Below are 14602 nucleotides of genomic sequence, written 5' to 3'. Positions count from 1 at the left end.
TGAGTCTCTGGACACATACTTGCTTTGCCCATGTGTTGAGCTGGCTGGACTCCATATAAACGTAGCATTGTGCCTTGCCTAATATATTTTGCTTTGCAGAAGGCTCAGTAGCCTGGAACAGAGCTGCAGTCGCCTCAGCTTCATGGCGTCTCACTGATTGGAGGTTCAGGTTGAGCAGCCTCATACCTGCCAACAGAACAGTGCAGACAAGTCCTTGGAGAACTGCCTGTTCCATTCCCAAATCTGTGTGTAATTGCTTTTTGCCTTTTCTTTCCCTATGCTAAGCCCTTGCTATGTCAGAAACCATCTCATCTCCATGGCTGTAGTGATAGGCGTTGAGACTGCGCCAATCTAATGACAACCCTGACTGTGCTCCCACACCTCTGCATGCTGCCTAATCAGTCTAAATAGAGGGTTCTCATGTGTCTGTTGCACTGTGGGTCTCTGCTTCTCTGCCTTCATGCCAGCAGAGATCAGTGATGTGGAAATGAGAAACATGCCAGAGAAAAAGCCTGCAGCAGAGAAAACCAAGTGGGATCCAGATCCTCACTTCTAAGCTGAGAACAGGGGGAGTTTAGTGATGTTAGTCTGGCAGATATTAGCTAGTTACACAGTCTCGGTGATGCAGAGAACTAGATCAGGAGAGGTTATAGCATGTGTGTTTGTTCTTGATGTTGCAAGAGCTGATGATCTGCAGCTCTTTGTGTTCGGATAAGAAATCTCATAGCAGCCTTCCAGTATCTGAAGGGGGCCTACAAGCATGCTGGAGAGGGACTCTTCATCAGGGACTGGAGTGATAGGACAAGGGGTGATGGGTTCAAACTGAAACAGGGGAAGTTCAGGTTGGATCTAAGGAAGAAGTTCTTTACTGTGAGGGTGCTGAGGCGCTGGCACAGGTTGCCCAGAGAAGTGGTAAATGCTCCATCCCTGGCAGTGTTCAAGGCCAGGTTGGACAGGGCCTTGGGTGACATGGTCTAGTGTGAGGTGTCCCTGCCCATGGCAGGGAGTTGGAACTGGGTGATCTTAAGGTCCTTTCCCACTCAAACCATTCTATGATTCTATGATTCTATGAAAGGAGAACCATCCCACACCAGGTTTTCCAGTAAGGAGCCTTACATATGAAGAAAAGCTTTGTGTAGTAGTGTAAGAGTAGTGAAGTGATGGATGCTATGACTTGATGCTGGGTCCCTGGAGAGGATATACATCTTGTTTTTTCTTTGCTTGCTTCATCTCCTCCTTTTCCAGCTGGATATTTGTAGTTGGTGGAAGATTTTCACCATGTTTTCATCCTCCAACCTTCATCACCACCATTCCCTGAAGAGCTTATTTGTAATGGGTCTAGTGTAGGCACTGCCTTCTGCTGTTGCCTCATTAGTTACCTTCACACCTTCACACTGGACTTGAAGGGCCTGATCCTTCTTTTGTAACCCACACCCTTACACATCTTCCTTGACATGGGTGTCAGAGTTGTCACCCAGACTTAACACTTGCATGTGTGGGAGCAGAATCAGGTCTCCAAAAGGAATGGGTCAACCAGAAATAGATCCTAGTTTTCTCTCCTCTTTATTTACACGTACTGTGCATGTGAAAATCAGGTGAGTTGACACATAGACAATTAGGAGGAAAGTTCTTGCCATGAAATCGAGCTGGTCCTGAGCATCTTCTTGGTTTTGTGGGTTCTTTTTCTTTCCTTTTTTTTTAATGCCTTACTTTCTCTCTTTCAGAACATGGAAAAGGTGCTGGTCCCTTCTGTCACATTAATTGTAGGCTGTGGAGTATCTTCGCTGACACTTTTGCTGTTGATTATCATTTATGTCTCTGTTTGGAGGTATGGCTTTCATTCTCTTCTCTTCTTGTTGGGGAAAGTAACTTGTCTTTTGATCTACATGGAGCCTGGAGGTTTTCCTCTCTAGTTTTGGGTGTCTGGTGCCTGAGGAAGAACCATTTGGTAATGAGTGGGTCCTGCAATAAGTCATTATGGTGGCTTAGTTGGCATTATTCTTCCCTTTGAGTGCCAGAGAAATTAGTACAGTGCAATTAGAGCCATGACCCCATGTAGTGGCATTGTTCCATTTTCAAAAGCCGCGAGCTGGTTTAGATGCCTTTGTATACCCCAGGAAACCTTGTTTCTGGAGAAGTGGACACACACTGCCTCCTGGTATTGCTCCAAGGTATTCCCGGCTGGGTCTTTGATAACATGAAAACATCTATGACCCGTTATGAAAACATCTGGCCTGAAGAAATGACAGCACTTTGCAGGAGCTTTAAGGATGATAGACCACATGGTCTAAATAACTCGCCAACCTCTTAGCTATGTTATGCCTTTAGCTTCTGATGCATATGGGATTCCTCAGTACATCCCATTGCAGAGAGCTCCTGTACACTTATAAGCAGGTCAGGTGTAACCTTAAATTATATCATTTATAGAGGCTGAACTGATTTTGTAGCAAAGTTTTATTGAACAAAGGCCCATATTGGTCCATGCCCCTGTTAGATATGTTTTGGTGGACTATATAAGCTGGAGGAACCAAGGTGTACAAAGGTTTCTTGCCCTATACTGCATTGAACAAGGTCTGAGTTTATATACGAGACCCACACCTTTCCTTAATCCATGGCAAACATGCTGAGAGCTTCAGGACTCTAAGCTAAATAAATCCAAGAAAATCAGAACCAGGTGCATGACTGTGAAATTGAAATGGAGTGGCTACAGAGAATATACTGTTTAGATATTACTGATGACCCTTTTGAGAGAAGGGATCAATCTGAGGCTCTTATTTCATCAATTGATTCTTCTTAATAGGAAGGAAAGGGTTAATTTAGTTGAGAGTTGTGATTTGAGATAACTTTTTTCTACACTTTGATGTAGGAAAGAAACAAGAGAGTTAAAAATGGGCAAAAATGCATCTTTTTTTGTTGATACTGTGACAGTGCATAGTGGCTAGTTAATTATGGCAAGTGCTACGAGCTGAAGACTGATCATAATAACATTTATCTAGAACTCAGGTTTTTCCGTGCCTGGGGTATCATTGGATGTGCTCAAGTCCTTGTCCTCTCCTGCTTTTCCTAAGGCTGGGCAACACTGGGCAGCGCTGGTAGGTGACTTACTGGTGTCACTGGTGTCAGGATCAAGTGGAAAGTTAGGCTAGAAGACTAAAGAGCAAGTGTTCGAGCCTCACCCTCTCTTTCTTATCAGAAACAAGTTCAGGATCTGAAAACCAAGTTCAGACATGAGGTTAAATAAGTTTGGAGCATGCCAGAGTCATTTGGAATAACAACACGATGTATTGTCTTCCAGGAGCGTGCCCCTCAATATTAACTCTTATTGAGGACAGTAAAGTTAATTGCCTGCCCTGTTTAAAATACACTCTCTTTAATTTCACATTCCAGCCTTTGTGTTATGCCTATGCCCAAAATGATCAGCATGAACGGGGGGGACATGTTTATGGGAGGCTTGAATGGGCATTTCTGAGCTAGCCAAGGATGGACATGCATTTCCAAGTGATCCTGAGACCAGCTATATCTTGATTAAAGGGCTCTCTATCCTAAGTCTCTCTGTGTAAATATCTGTAAAGCATGATCAAGTGATCTCTAGAATTTCTCTTTGGTGCGCTGAGTTTGTTCCATCCCTTCTCTGTAGATCATGTTTCCATGTTTCCTAAACTTCACAGCATTCCCGTGGCTGAGCCCTGAGCACTCTGTGTGTCCTTTTTATTTTAGGCATAGCTTCTGGACATGAATGTGCTGTCCTTTTAATGGTCTCAGGAACATCATATTCAAGTCAACATTACCTCCTGGCTCCCACTTTGTTTTGCCCTAGATGTTATAGAGTGTGGTAGACAACAGCTGGAGGAATGCTTAGAAGTGGTATCAACAGTATTATTCCAGCTGTTGTTGCTAAAATACAGGAGTAGAAAGTGGTTCTTTTTCACCATGCAGGGAAGAAACTCCTTATGCCCTAGCTGCCTGGTCTTCTATGGAGAGCACTCACCAGAGCTCAGCTGTTTCAGGGAGCTTTGGCTGGGAATTTTCCCATTCAGACCTCTGGACAAAGGCATTTGGAGCATGCATACATAGACTCAGCTTGAGTATGAAACACTTCTGATGAATAAGCTCACTGAGGCTGACAATCTGGAAACATTCCCAGATTTTTGCCCAGCTAGGGTTTGTTTATACATGGGGAAGCAGAAAGAAAGGATGCAGGAAGAAAGAGGGAAAGGAACATGGTAAAGAAAAGGGGGCAGAGTAAAAGAGAGGTGATCCCAGCTTTGGGCTGCATATCAGAGAGGAAACGAATTTCCCCTCCCCTTCCCATTCAAACCCTCCTAAATAAAGGTTGCTTCTCAGTGGCACCTACTCAGCCATCGGCATGAATGGCATGAGCTTTCTGATGCAAACGATCACTTCAAACCCAGCCAACTTGGCACAGCCTGGTTGAAAACTGGAAGTTGTTTCTGTTTGACGGCTGTTGGTGGCCTGTTGGTGGACTCACTCCAGTTCCCAGTAGACAGATGGCTGCAAAATCTCTGCTGCAGATGGTGCACCTCTGGCCTGATTAGCAGTCTTGACAGAGAGGTCAGTGACACAGTGGGCCATAGAAGTGGAGTGACCTTGTTATCTGTCGGTGATGGCTGTCCTGGGTCACAGCTGGAGACAGGATCTGTGTTGTGAGCCACGTGCTGCACCACTCATGCAGAAAAAGAGGGGGAATTGAGAGAAAAACATCTTCCCTCCTGAAAACTGACATGAAAATGAAAAACTGGGAAGAAACGGAACTATTCAAGGGTCAGAACAGGTGAAATAACTTAGTTTTTTTAAGTTCTGGATTGTACCACTTCTTTCAAGCAGCTCCTTGAAATGTTGGTATTTCAGGAGTGCCTCAATGTGTTTTCCATTCCGGAACTCATTGCAGTTCAACAGCCTCTGGAGTCAGTGACCTTTCCATAGCATGGAGATCAATGCTTGCTATTGAATAGCTCTTCCACCAGCCCATCAGCATGTGGGGCACGGCAGAACTTTTCCAGTGAATGCTGCATCGCTGAAAGATAGCAGCGCGAGCTTTTCTCACTCCCTGTCCATCGAAGCCTGAGGATTGATTTAGTCCTTGTCAATGAGCTCTCAAGGGGCTTTTAACACTTGCTTTAAACCCAGGAGCTCTGCCTTTGCTGGAGATGCTGAGTTTCTCAGTGGGCCTGGCGGGAGGTAGCAAGAAGTGACTTCGCAGAGGATATGTGTACACACAGTGAGAAAGCAAGAGGTGACTCCGTGTTTGCAGAGAGGAAGGGAGCATAATGGGGACAAAGAGACAGACTGTGGGGTTTTCCCACCTCCAACTGTCTCAGTTTGCACAGAGGCTTCCCCACATCTTGCAGGACACAGGCCACAGCAGAAGTTCCCTAAATTTGCAGTGAGTTTTCCCCTGCTTTGGTGGCAGAGTACAGCGTATCTTGATAAGTAGGCATGAATCAACCAAGGAGTAGCAAGACAGCACCCTAGAGTAGCTCTGCCTTTGATGAAGATCTTTCTACTGGCAAAACCCATCAAGTTCTGTGTTTTTTTCATCTCTGATATGATTTCCTCACTTTCTTGGCCAGAGGATCTGGGTGGTAATGGTGATTTCTTTCTGTGGAGTATCCTGCTCTGGAGAGTGGAAGGAGGTGGAAGGAAAAAAGCAAGCATGGCAGGAAGCTGTCTTAGCGTAATTGGGGACTTCTGATTGAGCTGAAGCATAGCAAGAAAATGTTTGGCGCCCGGGTCAGGCTGCCAAGGAGGGCTATGGAACCATTGCCCAGGAATGCAGGATTGAAATAGGAAGGTCAGACCTCAGCTGCAATTCAAAGCGGTAAGGGATGTGAAAGGCATCAAGAAGGATTTCTGAAGGTACGTCAGCACTAAAGGATGTGTTGGCCCAGTGTTGAATGGGGCAAGTAGCCTAATGGGGAAGGAAATAGAAAAGGTGAAGGTACTCAGTGCCTTTGTTGCCTTGTTCTGTTGGCAAGGTTTGCTCCCAGGCACCCGAGTTCCTGTACCTAGTGGCAGAATCTGGGGAAGAAAATACTACCCACTGCCAAGAAAGAGAGCTGAGGACCTTTTCTGCCAAGAAAGGTTGGACTAGATAATCCTGGAGGTCACCTTCCAACCTGGTTTTCTATGTTTCTATGATTTAAGCAAGCTGGACATTTGTAAGTCCATAGGGCCAAATGGGATGCGTCAAGAGTGTTGAAGGAGCTGGTGATGTTACAGTGGAGCCACTATTAATCATCTGGGGAGGTTCCTGATGGATGAAAGAAGGCAAACGTTAAACCTATCTTTAAAAAGGGCAAGCAGGAGGATCCAGAAAACAACTCATTGGTCAGCGTACTCACAGCCCCTGAGAAGATTAAGGAACAAGTAGTTATAAAGGTTATTTCCAGGCAAAATGATGGACAAGAAAGCAATTTAGAATAGACAGATCAGATTTATTGAGGGCAGGTTATGCCTGGCTGACCTGTTTTCCTTTTGTGATGGGATGTCTGGTTGCATGGACCGTGGAGACAAGTAGGTGGTGTACATTTTGACATTACAAAGGCCATTAACACAGTCTCCCATAATGTCTTTGTATCCAGACCAGGAAACTGTGCACTGCTTTGGTGGCTTCCAAAGTGCCGTAGTAGGTGGATGGAGTTCATCCAGGCTTAAAGGGTAATGGTCAAAGGTTTGAATTCTAATCAGGAGCTGCTTACTGGTTACACCTGACAGGGGTTGACACTATGGCCAATATTGTTTAATGTCTTCTTTAACAACCTGAACGATGGGGCAAAATGCACCTTCAGCAGGTTTGTGGATGACATCTAGTTGGGAAGAGTGACTGATATGCTGGGGAACAGCACTACCATTCAGAAGGACCTCAGCAAAAAGAGATATGGTCTGAAGAAATGATACAACAAAGAAAACGCACAGTTCTACACCTGGGACAGAATAACTGCATGGAGCAGGATGAGAGGGGGACTGACTGGCTTGGAAATGCCTACAGGGGAAGGTCTGCAGGTCCTAGTGGGCAACGATGTGGAAATGAATCAGCAATGCACCCACGCAGCAATGAAGGCCAGCATTATAGTGGACTATATAAGCAAGAATATAGCCACCAGGTCCAGAGAACTGAATATTCTCCTCTCCTTCCCTGAGGCTACATCTGGAAGAGATGTCAGCACATTGGAGCAAGTCAGGTGGATGCTTAGGGAGCTAGAGAACATGATGTGAATGGAAACAAAGGAAACAAGACCTGGAGACGAAGAGGCTATTAAGAAGGAGTCATGGAGAAGTCAAACAAATTGCAGAGGTATACAACAAAAGGTCTAGGAGCACCAGCTGCAGCAGGAAAAAAATCCAACTGGCTATAAAGAAAAGTAATCCTTTACCACGAGAGCAGTTCAACGCTGTAAGAAGTCATCCAGGAGAGGTGGTGGCATTTCTGTTCTTGGTGATTTTCAAAACTTGATTGGACAAAGCCCTGAGAAAGCTGATTTGGCTTTGAAATTAGCCCATTTTTAGGCAGAGATTGAACTGGGAACTCGAGAATTTCTCCTCCAACCTAAATTATTCTGATTCTGTGATTCTACATGTTGCCAGCCCACGTCTCGTGCTTTGGAAGTTCAGGGATCTGGGGAAGAGGATGGACTTTCCATGGGAAGCATGGAGAACGGAGAGGCTTGATTAATGGGGCAAAATGTCTAAAGACAGCTGGATTGTCTTCCCTTATATTCACATTCAGTCTGTGCTTACGATCAACTGATTTCTTACCTTTTCCTACCAGAGGAAACTTTTAAAGTTCACACTGATGCCAGTTAGATCATAGTGTTGCTACACAGATTTATTAGATCTCACTCCCACCAGGACAGTGTCCAAATCTCCCTTTCTATCCCCTAGAAACTGCTGACTGGAGACTTGTTTTACTTGTTTAGATTGATGGCTTAGTACCTTCCAGCCACAAATGGAATAGGATCCAGGTAATACACAGCATAGCATTGAGCCCAATGAAATGGCGAAATCTGGGATCAGATTGGCCATGAAAGGAACCAGAGGCTTGTTTTGCAGGAAGCAAACCCAGTTTCTAGCTGAGCTGGAAGCCTAGTCTGTTATGGAGTTGGATGAGTTTAAGGGAGAACTACTTGTAAACCAGATCTCCCACAGAAGAAGTGTAAGTTCAGGTTACTTTGCATCAGTGACCAGGAAAGCAAATACTCAAGGTTCATGTTTGTCTGAAGGAAAAACTCAGAGAGAAATGAAAATCAAAGTTTTGCAGCCTTCAGTAGGTCTAAAGCACAGATTTACCCTTGGCAGAGCACACGTGCAGTAGCTCATCCTGCCCACCTAATCAGAAGCTCAAAACTCTGCAGCCAAAGCACGACCAACTCACTCTCGCTTAAATTAGTTAATGAAATTAAATTCCCAATATAAATAGTTGATGTGCTGGAATATAGGAAATAATTCTGCATTAGCCTCCAGGCATGAGCTGCTTGATTAATAGATCTGTTTCTAATTCCTCCAAGCATCAGCATCTACTCTTCACTCATCTGGTATTCAGGCCGAATCACTGAGCTGATTCACGTGTGCGAGTGTTGCTATGGCCAGGTCCTGAGTTCCATCCTTGAGGACTTGCACTTTTGCAATTCCCTTTTAATTTTATTAGGGACATAAAAGTGCCTTCAAAGAAATTTCCCTTCTCAGCCAGTGCTTTGAGTTAATCGGTGTGCACGTACCTCAGCAGCGAGTTGGTGCTGTGCTGCACATCGCAAATCAGAAGTGACAAATATCTTGTTCCTGCAAGGTGCTGAAGGCAACAGCTTCCTAACTTGGATCCCCAGTGCCACAGACCCACAGCTGCAGCTATGTATTTGGCCTAGTTTTGAGAAGTGTTAAACCTCTCTGTCTGTGGGAGGGGAGAAAAAAGCCACAAGTACTTATCACTTCAGGATGGGTTGTTAGGTTAAACAAAGGGGAATGCTGAATCACAAGCACTTTGTTGTGGAGGTGCATGCATTTGTAATCTGCTTTCATCGCCAGCATGCCTGTGGCTCTTCTTATTTGGGAATCTTTCCATGTGTTGGCTGTATGTTTTCTTTTAAGCTCCTTTTCAAGTCCCCTTTCAAGTAAGCAGAGCTGAAGAAGACTTGCAGAACTCTACTGGTTTAGGAGTGGCTCAGACTAAGGACCAGGCTGGCCACTAGTTTGTTGATTCATGCTCATAACTCCAAGCATTGATGGGGGAGGATAAAGAGATCTGTGGGCTGAGCACCCAAGCTCTCCCCCTCCCTTTTCCCCGTGTTCTTGTCTGTTTAACATACAAGATCTGCAGGAAATGGGCAATCTCTTACCATGGCCTTCTATAGAGCCTGGTTGATGCTTTCCAGAGGTAACGTAAAGCAAGTTGTAACAAGGTGGATCTCCCTCCTCGTCTTCTCTTACTGCAGGTATATTCGCTCAGAGCGCTCTGTCATTCTTATCAACTTCTGCCTTTCCATCATCTCCTCCAATGCCCTCATCCTGATCGGACAGACCCAGACCCGGAACAAGGTAGGAGATTAGTTGAGCTTTGTTTATTTGTTTGCTTTTCCCCCTGATTTAGCACTGAAATAATCCATTCAGGCAGCACTTCCTCATTTTTCCTCCATCTGTTCATTAGCAACATGTCAAAGCTAGGACTAAATGGCACATTTCAATTTTCTTGTGGAGAATTTGTCAGTGTCCTCGGGGCTTTGATTCCAACCAATGTGATATTTTTGATTATCTGCCTAGAGTAGCTGGCACATGGCACAGGAAAGAAACGTGGTTATTTGCAAAGGCTTTAACTGTTTTATGTTCAAAAAATTACAAAGAAAGATTGAGAAAAGGCTTTAAAAAAAACCACCCCGAACAAACAATATCTCTCAGCTTTACATTTATTTCTCCAGCAACTTTTATACTCATAGCTTAAAGCGCTTGGCAGATGTTAATGAACATAGCCACAAAACCACCTTTTTTGGGATGGGAAGCGTTGCCAGATGCATTGTGCGTGCTGCAGAGCTGGGGACAATGAGGGGCTCACTGCAGATCAGTGTGACTTGAGCAGTAAAGGCATAGCCTGGATTGTCAAGGCACACGCACTAGTTGCATGTACGTGCCTTCCCACATTACAGACCCAGCTGGAGAGGCGTGTGCTGTCTGTATGACTTTCCTCCAGCTAAAGCACTTTCAGTCTCCCTATTGGTGTCTGGCATAACAAATCGCTGCTTAACATTAATGCCAGAGAGGGACTCTTCATCAGTAGTGATAGACAAGGGGTGGTGAGTCCAACCTTAAACAGGACAAGTTCAGGTTAGATCTAAGGAAGAAGTTCTTTACTGTGAGGGTGCTGAGGCACTGGCACAGGTTGCCCAGAGAAGTGGTAAATGCTCCATCCCTGGCAGTGTTCAAGGCCAGGTTGGACAGAGCCTTGGGCAACATGTTCTAGTGTGAGGTGTCCCTCCCCATGGCAGGGGGGTTGGAACTGGATGATCTTAATGTCCTTTCCAACCCAAACCATCCTGTGATTCTATGATTCTATGATTAATATTTTCCTGTCATTCCCCAAGTGCTCCAACCTTCCTAACTCCACTAAGTAGAAAAACGAGGCAAGAAGTGTCCTTCACTACTCCTGCTGCCAAAATCTCACTCAGAAGTCAAAATGTAGGTTTTAATTAACAGTAACCGGTGACCAGCCAATATTTTCCAGCCTCTGCTTTGGCAGCCAGAGCATGCTGTCACTTCTGGAAGTGTTTCTGCAGAGAAGCCCCAAGGTTTAATGAATCACAGGGATTAATTTCTATGGAGAGCCCTTCATGTTAAGGTTACTTTGTTTAAGGAAAAGCTTTATAGCTGCTTGAGTCGTATATGTGTAGAGAAGTGCAGATACATGCAGCCACCCAGCCCTGCTCCTATTAAACAGTGCCCTTCAGGAACTAACTTTGCAAAGCAGAGCTGTCTTTCATGGCAAACATGGTTGGCAAGAGGTGGAGAAAGGGTGAGCTAAACTCTCACTTAGTTTGAATGCATTGTCTGCAACCCTAAGTGTGTGCTAGGAGTTTCTTTCCATAGGAAGACAAACACAGGGATGCTCAACATGGCAAACCATGTCTGGACCCTCTCTTTGGTTATTCTTCTTCACCCCAGGACAGGAGGTGGATGTTTTCATCCTCTCCTACCCCTTTCAGAGCACAGTTGTGAGCCCAGGTTCTCCCTTGTGCTTTTTCTCACATGACTCTGGGTGTTCACTGTTAGTGGGGATTCAAAGCTCCCGGCTGCGATTGCAAGAGGCAGATTAGCTCTTTGCCCATACATATGCATGAAACACCACAAATAGAAAGGTTATTCTTGGATTTCCTCTCAGCCATCTAGTAAACAGTCTCTAGCAGGGAACAGAGAAAGAAAACTATACAGAAAAGAGACCAAAGAGTGTAAATGAGGATTTTATTCACATTGAATTATTGATAATGGAACATATTAAGATGTTTGTGATTGATTTATAATTGTAGTTACTCTGGGAGGATTTCTGTGGTATTCGTTTCCCTGGAAATGCCAAATTCTCCCTTGATTTTCATCCGTGTAACCTCAAAGGCAAGATTCCATGCCTGGATTTACTAAGCCTTTTGAAGATGAAAGGCCTGGGAAAAGGCTAAAAAAATTACAGTCAGCAATAACATGATACAAAAGAAATGAATGCTGCGTGAACTGGCCGTGTCTCAAAGGCATGGCTACGTGCTGCAAGGAAACTGATTTCTCCTCTTAAAGAAAACAAGGGCTAATGGCCTTGAGAGACTGACAAGTTCTGCTAGATCTTTTAGCAGCAGCTTGGGACATCATATCCCTGTGCTTGGCCTTCATGGAGTCGTCGAGGTTTTTTCCTTCCAAGGCAGGAAAAACCTGCAGCAAAGGTAGCAGAAGCAAATAGGTGCTTGCCCATCACCTGACCAAGTTCACAGCCTGGTTTCGATTGAGGCAGTGGGTTTCTACTGGCCCAGCTGAGATGTGCGTATTTCTGTTGTGCTCCCTTCCTCTCTTCTCCTTCACTTTCCATCAAAACTACCCAATTGAGACAAAAATAACCAGAAAATGTATCTCTGTGGTGTAAAATTAGAAAGCAAAGGTTTTTTTTCTCCCCTTTACAAACTGCTAACACTCTGGGCAGAACCGTGTTAGTACAGAACAAAATCAGAATGGTAAAATGAACAGTGTTGTATCTGATGTTCTAAAATAGCAGTCTCCTAAAATACATTCCAGAAAGCATCCTGTGTAACTGTTTTATGTAGGTCTGTAAGCTTACACATAGCAAACACCTTTTCAGATGTGAAAATGGAAATTATCATATGGAGCTGTGTCATTTGTGCTGAACTGTCATCCAGAATCCATTTATAAGCAAAATACCAAGGGTTTTGGTGTCAAATACAAATATGGAACAAAAAAAGACAGTTCCTGTCTCAAAGGACACACAGTCTTACTTTTATTCACAACCTCTGATAACATCATCTTCTGCCAGTGTATGAATTGAGAGCAATCCAATAAAATCATGATAAAAGACACTCCATGCATGAGAGCTTGGTGTTAAAAGATGCTGGTGGATGAAAAAAGAGGAAGGTTCACTGACCGTAAACCCAAAGTCCATGTTTCCTGATAGAACTCAGAGCAGAGAAATTCTTCATTACAAACGTCCCCCTCCCTTTGCCCTGAATGCCTTAAACCATTTTGTTTCCCATCCAGAGTCACTTTTAAAGTCTTATTTGCTCTCCCTTCTCCTTGGGAGCCACTTGGAGTTTCTTTCCATCACTGAGTACATTGATTCATGGTTTTCAACTCACAGATGGTGGAAAACTGGCAGAGTTAAACAGAGCGGCACCGATTTGCACCAGTGAAAGATTTGGCCTTGCTGAGTTAAAAACAAAGACGAGCTTGTCAGCTTTCCAGTCCATCTCCCTGGCACTACAGGATTGTTCTTCATAATGCATTTGCTAGTACTTTCCTCACTTTAATTTTAAATGGCTTAAGCTCCCTGCATTTCCCTTGAGAGATTTCCCAATGAGTAGTTCACCAGGATGAAATTCTTTCTAATGTAGGGTTTTTTTTCCCCTTTCCTTTTTTATCCTGTCTGCTAGTAGTTATATACCCTTGTACAACTATGCACCACTCATGTTTGCTGTCCTTACTAGCACCTGGCAGCCGTGCTTTCACCCAGCTCTCACAGATTAACTCTTTCACTCAGCAACCCTTCCCTGGCAGGGACACCATCTAAATTGCCTTCCTCTGATTTAATTTTTTGGCTCAGCTGCCAATGACATGGTGCTTTGCAAACCTTTTGAGCTGAGATCAGTGCACAACTTACTAACTTCTCTGACCTCCACAAAAGCACCGTGGCAATGGATTTGATCATTTGATGAATAAATATATCTTGGAGAAGCCAATAAAGCACCAGTATGGGATGCAGGATCAGACTTTAGCAAAAGTGTTAACCCTGGGTTTATCTTAGAGTTCATGCAGCCAATTTCCATGCAGCAGTTAAATTTGAAGCAAACACTTTGGTCCTTTGCTAGGTCAAAGCTTGTGGGGGTGGCTGCCTCTTCCTAAAATGTCTTTTTGTGTCCTGATCTTCATGACCTTGTCTTCCAGAGCCTGGTTTGGAAGCATCTCCCTGCACCTTCTGCTTTCCTACCCGCTTCTCTCTCCGCCTGCTGCTCCTCTCACGTGTCCTTTCCTCCTCTCTCCAGGTGATATGCACGCTGGTGGCGGCTTTCTTGCACTTCTTCTTCCTCTCCTCTTTCTGCTGGGTGCTGACCGAGGCTTGGCAGTCCTACATGGCCGTGACGGGCCGGTTACGGAACCGCATCATCCGCAAGCGCTTCTTGTGTCTTGGATGGGGTGAGAATCCTGGGTCTGAGGAGAAGCTTTCAGGGGTGTCAAGCAGGGCTGAGATGGTTAAAAACAACATAAGGAAGAACCTTAAGTCTTGCCTGCTGCCTGCTGCACCCACAGGTCACACAAAAGAGATGAGTTAAGAGTGGCTGAGTTTTCAAAGGGTGTTCTGGGGTTGGTTTCTCCTAGGTTTGGGTTTCTTTCTTGCTTTCTCCTTTTCTCTGTCTCCTGCTATGTGCAACCCAGAGTGAAGCAAGCTCTGAAATCCTGTCTCCATGGCAGCAGGGCCTTTCGTAGACAAATAAACTGAGACTGGTGCAGATGCTTGTAGCTAATTTTTCTCCCTCTTCTGTATGTTTAATTTATTAGCCTTAAATGATGCATTCTGTAGCCGAAAACAAACACAAACCCATAACCTGGCCTTTCAAAGCAATAACAAGCGTGCGTTTGAAAGGAGCAACTGAACAAAAAGTTGCTCAAAAGCAAGCAGATGAAAAAGAGAAAGGAAGAGAGAAAGCGTTGTGCATCTGAGCTGTATTAGTGTCTCATTTTACTACTGAAGTCTGGCACTTCACCCCAGGCAAAGTATTTCTGATGCTTACGAAGAGCCCTGATGTGATTTATTCTGGCACATCAAGAGCCATCCTCCTTCCAGCACCTGCATCCCTTTAAGTTTTCAGTCTCAGCTTTTGCTTATAGCCAGAAAATA

At 44.5% G+C, this 14602-nt stretch overlaps 1 protein-coding gene across 7 annotated transcripts in view; it reads left to right on the top strand.

Moving 5' to 3' along the window:
- Positions 1 to 14602, top strand: part of ADGRB1 (adhesion G protein-coupled receptor B1) — a 290268-nt gene that overhangs the window by 217129 nt on the left and 58537 nt on the right. For all 7 annotated transcript variants that reach the window (XM_030496436.1, XM_030496423.1, XM_030496399.1 and 4 more), the window contains 3 exons: positions 1725 to 1828; positions 9447 to 9549; positions 13749 to 13899. In XM_030496436.1, coding sequence (XP_030352296.1) covers positions 1725 to 1828; positions 9447 to 9549; positions 13749 to 13899 — 358 coding nt within the window. The remainder of the gene's footprint in view (positions 1 to 1724; positions 1829 to 9446; positions 9550 to 13748; positions 13900 to 14602) is intronic.

Source organism: Strigops habroptila, chromosome 1, assembly GCF_004027225.2.
Source record: "Strigops habroptila isolate Jane chromosome 1, bStrHab1.2.pri, whole genome shotgun sequence".
NCBI lineage: Eukaryota > Metazoa > Chordata > Aves > Psittaciformes > Psittacidae > Strigops > Strigops habroptila.
The sequence above is the reverse complement of the archived record's forward strand: the minus strand, read 5'-3'. Positions and strand labels throughout refer to the sequence as shown.